Here is a 9,977-nt window from a genome sequence, read left to right as displayed (position 1 = left end):
TCACTATCCCTCTCTCTCCCCTACTTTCTATCCCTCTCTTTCCCCCTACATTCTATCCCTCTTTCTCCCCCTACATTCTATCCCTCTATCTCCCCCTACATTATATCACTATCCCTCTATCTCCCCCTACATTATATCACTATCCCTCTCTCTCCCCTACTTTCTATCCCTCTCTCTCCCCCTACATTATATCACTATCCCTCTCTCTCCCCTACTTTCTATCCCTCTCTTTCCCCCTACATTCTATCCCTCTCTCTCCCCCTACATTCTATCCCTCTATCTCCCCCTACATTATATCACTATCCCTCTCTCTCTCCCTACATTATATCACTATCCCTCTCTCTCCCCTACTTTCTATCCCTCTCTTTCCCCCTACATTCTATCCCTCTCTCTCCCCCTACATTATATCACTATCCCTCTCTCTCTCCCTACATTATATCACTATCCCTCTCTCTCCCCCTACATTCTATCCCTCTATCTCCCCCTACATTATATCACTATCCCTCTCTCTCCCCCTACATTATATCACTATCCCTCTCTCTCCCCCTACTTTCTATCCCTCTCTCTCCCCTACTTTCTATCCCTCTCTCTCCCCCTACATTATATCACTATCCCTCTCTCTCCCCTACTTTCTATCCCTCTCTCTCTCCCTACATTATATCACTATCCCTCTCTCTCCCCTACTTTCTATCCCTCTCTTTCCCCCTACATTCTATCACTATCCCTCTCTCTCCCCCTACATTCTATCCCTCTTTTTCCCCCTACATTATATCACTATCCTTCTCTCTCCCCTACTTTCTATCCCTCTCTTTCCCCCTACATTCTATCACTATCCCTCTCTCTCCCCCTACATTCTATCCCTCTCTCTCCCCCTACATTATATCACTATCCTTCTCTCTCCCCTACTTTCTATCCCTCTCTCTCCCCTACTTTCTATCCCTCTCTCTCCCTACATTTATATCACTATCCCTCTCTCTCCCCTACTTTCTATCCCTCTCTCTCCCTACATTATATCATTATCCCTCTCTCTCCCCTACTTTCTATCCCTCTCTCTCTCCCTACCTTATATCACTATCCCTCTCTCTCCCCTACTTTCTATCCCTCTCTCTCCCCCTACATTATATCAGTATCCCTCTCTCTCCCCTACTTTCTATCCCTCTCTCTCTCCCTACATTATATCACTATCCCTCTCTTTCCCCTACTTTCTATCCCTCTCTTTCCCCCTACATTCTATCCCTCTCTCTCCCCCTACATTCTATCCCTCTATCTCCCCCTACATTATATCACTATCCCTCTCTCCCCCTACTTTCTATCCCTCTCTCTCCCTACATTATATCACCATCCCTCTCTCTCCCCCTACATTATATCACTATCCCTCTCTCTCCCCTACTTTCTATCCCTCTCTCTCTCCCTACATTATATCACCATCCCTCTCTCCCCCTACTTTCTATCCCTCTCTCTCTCCCTACATTATATCACTATCCCTCTCTCTCCCCTATTTTCTATCCCTCTCTCTCCCCCTACATTCTATCACTATCCCTCTCTCTCCCCTACTTTCTATCCCTCTCTTTCCCCTACATTCTATCCCTCTCTCTCCCCCTACATTCTATCCCTCTATCTCCCCCTACATTATATCACTATCCCTCTCTCTCCCCTACTTTCTATCCCTCTCTCTCCCTACATTATATCACTATCCCTCTCTCTCCCCTACTTTCTATCCCTCTCTCTCCCCCTACATTATATCACTATCCCTCTCTCTCCCTTACTTTCTATCCCTCTCTTTCCCCCTACATTCTATCCCTCTCTCTCTCCCCCTACATTCTATCCCTCTATCTCCCCCTACATTATATCACTATCCCTCTCTCTCTCCCTACATTATATCACTATCCCTCTCTCTCCCCTACTTTCTATCCCTCTCTCTCCCCTACATTATATCACTATCCCTCTCTCTCTCTCCCTACATTATATCACTATCCCTCTCTCTCCCCTACTTTCTATCCCTCTCTCTCCCCTACATTATATCACTATCCCTCTCTCTCTCCCTACATTATATCACTATCCCTCTCTCCCCTACTTTCTATCCCTCTCTCTCCCCCTACATTATATCACTATCCCTCTCTCTCTCCCCTACTTTCTATCCCTCTCTTTCCCCCTACATTCTATCACTGTCCCTCTCTCTCCCCCTACATTCTATCCCTCTCTCTCCCCCTACATTATATCACTATCCTTCTCTCTCCCCTACTTTCTATCCCTCTCTCTCCCCTACTTTCTATCCCTCTCTCTCCCTACATTATATCACTATCCCTCTCTCTCCCCTACTTTCTATCCCTCTCTCTCCCCCTACATTATATCACTATCCCTCTCTCTCCCCTACTTTCTATCCCTCTTTTTCCCCCTACATTCTATCCCTCTCTCTCCCCCTACATTCTATCACTATCCCTCTCTCTCCCCTACTTTCTATCCATATCTCTCTCTCCCCCTACTCTCTTTCTCTATCAATCTCTCTCTCTCTCTCCTAATCTCTATCCCCATCTCTCTCTCCCCTTCTCTCTATCCCTCTCTCTTTCTCTATCAATCTCTCTCTCTCCTAATCTCTATCCCCATCTCTCTCTCCCTTACTCTCTATCCCTCTCTCTTTCTCTATCAATCTTTCTCTCCTAATCTCTATCTCCATCTCTCTATTTATTCCTATCTCTCTCACTTCCTCTCTCTACCCCTCTCCCTCTCTCCCCATTCCATCTCTACTTGTTACTCAAACACTTTTTTTTCAATTCCTATTGTTACACATAAATAGGTTGTTAACGGTCTTCAATACAATATTTTTTCTCATTAATCTTGAATTTATTCACAATAAAAGAAGCAATTTGTTCAGATCATCTACAAATCTGTTATAATCATGTTAGGGGTTTAGCAAAGATGTCTAAAAGAATTTTAAAAACCACTTCAAATCAAATATAATGGAAATGATTTTAGCACTTGTGGAAGAGCAAGATTTTTACAATTCTAAATCATGGTTGTTTTTAAATTATTAGTTCTTCTCTTTTTCGTTTTCTTTTGGAGTAAACGACAACAAGTACAAGTATTGTAATACTTTGTTTAATCCAACTTTGGTTTTGGTTTCATTCATGTACGACTCATGATAAAACGTCATAGGGTAGATTTTAAACAGTACATTTCTGCAATACGGCAAATAACAATTGCTAAAGATTGCTTTTTTCAAAACAGTAACGATGCATGCTATTGGCTGAATCACTTAATAGGCAGAATCAATGACATACCGGTACAATATATTATACTGTAATCCACTTTGGTTTGGCTTGGTTTGTTTTACCCGACTACTAAAAGATTGTCCTCTCCGAGGGACTTGGTAATGAGGATTAATGCCTCACCACAGGGTACTAGCACATCGACTTGGTTTCGAATCCAGGGCCTCCCAGTTACGAGACCGGTCCTCTACAACTTTAATAGCCATCGCATCTCTTTGTACAGTACAAGTGCAAAGAGATTGAATAAAGAACATTGAACCTTATTCATATTGGACTTGTTTATATAATACCACAGACTTGCATGTACAAGCTTTCAGGTTGTCAAGAACAGATTTTGTTTAAAAAGTATGCATACATTTTTAATATGTTAGTAAACCGGATTAACATCACTCCAGTTTTCTTATGGCGGTTGACCGCATCATATCCGTACGAGCCTTTAGTCAGCAATTTCTATGAAATAGAGATGTGGACCATTCGCGAATGCGAGCAAGTTTGGTGTTAGGCTCACCATGTAACACCAAACGCCCCACCTATTGGCTTTATGAGGGAGTTTGATTTGCTTGAATGTGGTCTCTTCTACAAGTGTTGTTTCATCTAGTGTATACCTAGTCAGCCTCAATACACTTAGCCAGCAGCCTAGTCTGGCGACCAACACTCTATCTTGGTTATCTACTGCAGCAAACATGTAGTCGTGATGGCCAGTAGATTCTATAGAGCTACCTTCTTGACCAGATTGGTCAAACACGGTAACTTTGCTCGGTCGAATACACGTATTGGTGACCATGACACCTGACGATGTAACGCATATCTGTAATGGCTTAGTACGCCCAGTAGACACTTTCACTTTCTTTGCGTATGTACCATTGAAGATGAAAATATCCGGGTTACCATTTACAGCGTAGATATTACTATGGCGGTCTGCGCATAGCCGTAGATATCGACTACTCTCCGTGACGGTGCAATGCATACCAGCACCTACACCAAGCATACCGTACACCCGGCATGTATTATCACAAGACACAGCGGTTTGACCATGAGAGAGACAGGCGATACCCCAGATGTGACCGACGTCGCTCTTGAGATGTTGCTTCTGGTCGCCCGACACAGAGAAGCAATCAGAACCCTTTCTGTTCCCTCCATATCCTACCACCACAGCGTCTTGGGATAGCGCTGCCATGCCAAACAAGTTATCAGGTAAATCAACATTTTTGACGATGGTCAGGGAACCATTTTGTACTGCAGGTGGAATATCTACATCAACCTGATCATTCACTTCCACTTGCAACTCTTCTGTTTCCGTAGCCGATCCATTAGCAATGACTGGGACACGTTGGATGTTCCCTGTATCAGCAATGGCTGGCTCACATTGGACGTTCACTGCTGATGTCTTTCCATCCATCTCCACATGACCCAGGTCAAGAAGCCCCTTCTCACTGGGAAGAAACTGCGCATCCTCTGCTGCTTGCAATCGTGACATGGCTCCCTCAATGCTTGTATTCTTCAATGAGTTTTCAAGATCAATACAATGCAAACGAACTTCTACAAGAGTATCATCCTTTACATCCTTTGTCATGATGGGTTTTAATTTTGCATCAGATCTCTCTATGTTCTTGATCAATTCTTTCTGATCAGCATTACAGCTCTCCAATTGCTTGCCTGCTTCCTCCCGAATATCATTGACCTCCTCAATGAGCTTCTTCTCATTTTCTTGGAGCAGTGTTATTTTCTTGGCAAACACATCTCTAATGCTGCATTCCAATTCTCCAAGGTGAGAGTTTATGTCCCGTCTTCGACGCTCGGCATTCTTCACAAACTGTTTGGCTTTGGTTTTCCTCACTTTACTCTCTTGACTCAGAGTGACTTTTTTCTTTCTCAACTCCTCTTCCAGGTCTTCTTTCTTCATTATCCTGTGACTTTGATGGCTTTCTATGAAGCACGTAATACAGATAAATACCTCACATACTTCACAGAAAATGTTCTTGCACTCTGTCTTGTGCAGGACACAGGAGTTTGGTAACAGACACTCATCGTAAAGATCATCCTGGAGGCCTTTCAATGAAAAGTTTGGTGGGAGTCCAGCAATCCTATCTTGACCCAGCTTCGTCCGTTTCTTACATACATAGCACTCCACGTAATTTGAACCTTTCTGTTTCTCATTGTGATGCTGTAGGCAGTCTTTACAGAATGTATGTCCACACTGAAGGAGGGTGGGGCTTTTGAAGGCTTCAAGACACAACGGACAGGCTAGACTCGGAGAGCACTGGTGTCCTTTTTTGTCAGCCATCTTTTCTGCAAATCTGTATTGAGGAAAAGGAAAGCTGAAATATTTAGCTGTACAAAGATAATGTTCTTAGAACTGTCTTTAATGATGTTATGTAATACTGCTAGTAGACTCTACTAGTGCTACTACTACTAGTACTACACTACTGCTTCTACTAGTACTTCGGCGCTAATTCAGAATCATATCCATACTTTGAATTGTACTGTAACTGAGGCATGGAAATACCCTACTAAAACATACCCAAAACCAACTAGACCTTAAAGATAAACTTTAGTACTGGTAATGCCATTGCATTGTGAAAGAAAAGGTGTGGAAAGGATCAGAAACAGTTGATCATGTAGCATGTAAGTATTGGTGTGCATTGCAAGGTTCTGGAGTCATCAAAATCATTATAAATTTGACCGAGTCTTGGTAAAGTAACAAGCACTGTACACAGAAAGCTATATATGGGACAACACACATGGTGTCGGGGCTAGTACTACCTTGATTTCCTTGTCTTTCTATGCTCATCACTGAGCCAGTAGGGTAGCGCGCCCAGTATTCGGTCAATTCCCAGTATTCGGTCAGACAGCCGTTTCAACAGCTGTAACAATTTAAAAAATAATTTAAGAGCCACGAAACTTGCACAAATCAGGCAGCTGAACAACTTTTCTTAACTCTCAAAATTAAATCAGATTTAGGGCCCCGGAAAGATCTCCAACTTAGTTCAAAATTGGTCAGTGTCGCAAGACTTTCTGCACTTCTGCGTTCTCTTAGCACATGCGTTAACATGCATAGCCATATGTAGAAGTCTATTGCGAAACAACTGCGTGTGCTGTCGCAATGAATTTAGTATGTGTGTGAAGAGAATCACTTCCGTGTTCAACTCCATCGCAGTGAATTTCCAAATGACGCATTTGCCGATGTGCGAGAGGTATTTATACGATACCCTTGCCATGCGGTATCGCTCGGCCAGTATTCGGTCAACGCATTGACATTCAGTGCTTTATCGCGCAATTGTGTGAAAATAGTGCGCAAATACGCTTCGCTCTTTGGCAACGGAGATACCACACACAAATCGCGTGACCGAATTCTAATCGGCGCGACCGAATTCTGGGCAGAAAAATGCTCCGTCTTCTTTCGGAAGTATTTTGCTTATCATTACTCTATATTTTAAGTGACTATAACATCCTGTTAGAGGAATAAATTTCTTTTCTTTTGATGGGTAGATTAATTGCCAAATAAAAGAGGTAAGAATTCAAAATATAGTGATTTCCCCTTAAGTGACCGAATACTGGGCACTCTACCCTATACATTTTCTTCCTAAATTGTTTGGCACATGTCATTTATTTGTAATCTTGAACATTCAGTGTAAGTTTTGTTTGATTCTGAGTGTGAGAATTAATTTTCTTTCTTTTACCAGAACTGGAGTTTATCTTTAAATTAAATCATCATCATGCATCAATTGTTAAAAAAATAGTCATGATTTAAAAGTTATGTTTCTCACCTGTTTCGTGTCAATTTTCTTATTTTTTAAAAAGTATTTCCCCCCAAAACTAGCAGAATTCTATCAAATTGACAGTGACACATTCACACCTCCAGCAACATTATCTTAGATCTAGATCTAGTCTAGATCTCTAAAAGTTAGATCTAGACTCTAAATGGGCATCAACAGAAAATAAAGAATAACATGTTGCAGTCGTAGTCATGGACCCTCTTGGTTAAACCCAAGAGTAAGACAGAAATGGAGGCTGCTATCACTTTATCAGTATTGACAGCAAAATGGACAGACAGCTAGAGTTGATGCATGCACGGAGGCCGAGGAAAACACTGGAAAAGATAACGTCCTATTCGGCGACCTCCGCCGCCCGCCAACCCTGCCGATCCCGAAAGACAGCCGCCGGTAGTAGGTAGCAAGATCCGCGCCGAGCAGACGATGGATTGTTTTTTTGTGTTATTTTGGAAGAGTCTGTGCCAGGACGTCGGACCCAACATATTTCATTCAAGTACAGAAAGTTTACTTGTTTCAATTTACTTCAGATGATATTTTGTTATGGGCCCTACAGTAATTTAACACTTAATTAGCTGACTGACTTACCAAATTTGTCTCAGCGCACACGAGTTAAATGAGGCGGACTTTCACTGATTTATGGAGCGCCAATTGGGATTTATGGAGCGCCAATTGGGAATTTTTATTAAATGTATTATGATTATTAATTAATAATGGGTGGATCATGGCGATCTATATAATTATCAACCTGTATGTCCAAATGTTGTAATATTGTGTACCAATAAGAGAATATATATTTAAATATATTCGTTTCCATACACTATACACACCGTTTATTTTAGCACTTTCCCTCTTCTCATAAGCCCTCTTTCACCTCCGATAAATGCCCTTATCAAAATCTGATCGGTGCCCCTTTTCTTTCAACTAATTCACATTTTTCTTTATTATAAGTACCCCTTTTTCATCCTCATAAGGGTATCTGGTCAGTGCCCCTTTTCAGGTGTGATAAGTGCCCCTTTTCACCTCTGATAATTTCCCTTTTAACAATGGTACGTGCTCCTTTTCCTTTCTAATCAGGGACCTAGCTACTTAGCTAGACCGAAAACTTCAGTCTCTCCAATCGTCGGTTGTTCCACTGAGACTACGTCTGGCTCCACTAGACCTCCGATTATAGGAATGACAACAAATGTCAGTTTTATTAAAGAAATGACCCAAATCAGATGGTTATTGCTGTCTAGGACCTAGCTAGTTCCCTTTTCATAAATACCCCTTTTCACCTCTTATAAATGCCCCTTTTCCGTCGACTCCATTCTAATTATAGTGCCCCTTTTCACCCCCTGGTGAGTGCTTCTTTTTGTAGGTGCATGCCAGTGGCGGATCAAGGGGGGGGGGGTGGGGACGTGTAAAACTTGTTCATTTTACTTTTTGGGGGAGATGGCCACCCCCCCCCCCCCCTTCCTGGCGCTCAATGGGGGGGGGGGGGTGCGATTTTTCGAATTTTCGAGGGCCAAAAACAAAATTAGTGCTCACTACCCCCCCCCCCCCCCCCCCCCCCGATCCACTTTGGAAATCGCTCTGCCGCCCCTGCTCGTAACTTCTTATGCATGTTAACAAATATTTTTGCCATAAAAATAAATCAAATACGGATAACAAAACGTTGAATTCCGTAAACTGAAATAAATTTGCTGAATAATTAATTTGGATGCTCATAAATCATTCTGTTGTCTAAACAAACTCCATTGCCCTGTGCCCATAAATTAAATTATATTTGCAAAAAGCGGGACACTTGGCAGGTCTGCATTTCGCACCTCTCTCTCTTTCTCTTTTCGAAACAGCTTTTCTCCTCTTTCACACTTTTTCTTCCTCACCCTTAAAGGGGAAGTCCACTCTAATATTAAATTGGTTTTGAAAAAAGCAGAAAATGAGACAATTAAATTAGGAATTACAAATAGGAAATTGATACATTTTGAAGTTCCCATCATAGAAACACAAATTGGCAGGACTGTGACATATCTCTCCAATTTGCTCTGTACATATTTCATAAACTTTCAATTTCTTAATTGATGGAATAGATTTGTTTCATACAGGGGTTGTATAAGAACTTATTGCAATAATTTAGGGTGAATGTATGATTGAACATTTTCTTGATGGAAAATATAAAATGTTGTTGTTTCAGTACGGGGTAACGGGAGGGGAATTTGCAAGACACGTCACAGAGTTGTCAATTTGTGTTTGATTGATGACACCTTCCAAAAATCATAACTTATCTTTAATCGGTTTATGCTCAAACTGACCTTTTATTCTCATTTTTTTTGCTACTGTTAAAACCAGCTGAATCTGCACTCATACTATCTCTCTCTTTCTGTTGGTCTCAGTCTCTCAAACTTTCTTCAATGTATTTACATGTACTTTTGTTTTTGTTGGTAACTGCTTTTTGTTATTTGGGGTTTCTTTTTGTTCTTTTCATGATACTTCAGAAAATCAAAACGAACCATGGATTTGACAAATATTCGGATTTATTTTAACAAAATAGTTTACATTTTTAATCATATTTACATCACTACTTAAAAATGTTATTTTCAGTTTTTTATTTTTTTTTACATCTTAAAAGTATGCACAGACAACAAAATAATTTAACACTGTATATAATTCTTTTGCAAGGCAGTATATCTGCATAATGCCTGGAAAATTTTCTGGTGTTCATGAATTTATGAATTTATGAAAAAATGTGAAAAATCCACAAATTCATTATATAATGGGTCAAATCTTATGGATAGAATGAGGTGACCTCAATCTATCCATAAGATTTGACCCAACAAATTACGAAGACATTGATACGATGATAGTTTACAAAAACATGGATAAAGGTAGCATGATTCTTACTTTATGACTACATTTTGCAAAGCCAGGTAATACAATTATTAAGTAAATACAATCAGGC

At 41.0% G+C, this 9,977-nt stretch overlaps 1 protein-coding gene across 1 annotated transcript; it reads right to left on the bottom strand.

The window, feature by feature from the left end:
• Positions 1-3,702: 3,702 nt before the first annotated feature.
• On the bottom strand, positions 3,703-5,550 carry LOC100892566. Its single transcript, XM_030993732.1, has one exon. It carries the CDS (start codon positions 5,548-5,550, stop codon positions 3,703-3,705), a length of 1,848 nt encoding a protein of 615 aa, XP_030849592.1.
• Between the last annotated feature and the right edge of the window lie 4,427 nt (positions 5,551-9,977).

The sequence above is a fragment of the Strongylocentrotus purpuratus genome, unplaced genomic scaffold (assembly GCF_000002235.5).
Source record: "Strongylocentrotus purpuratus isolate Spur 01 unplaced genomic scaffold, Spur_5.0 spur5_scaffold_20, whole genome shotgun sequence".
Lineage (NCBI taxonomy): Eukaryota > Metazoa > Echinodermata > Echinoidea > Camarodonta > Strongylocentrotidae > Strongylocentrotus > Strongylocentrotus purpuratus.
Note: the sequence above shows the minus strand (reverse complement) of the source record. Positions and strands in the feature narration are given on the sequence as shown.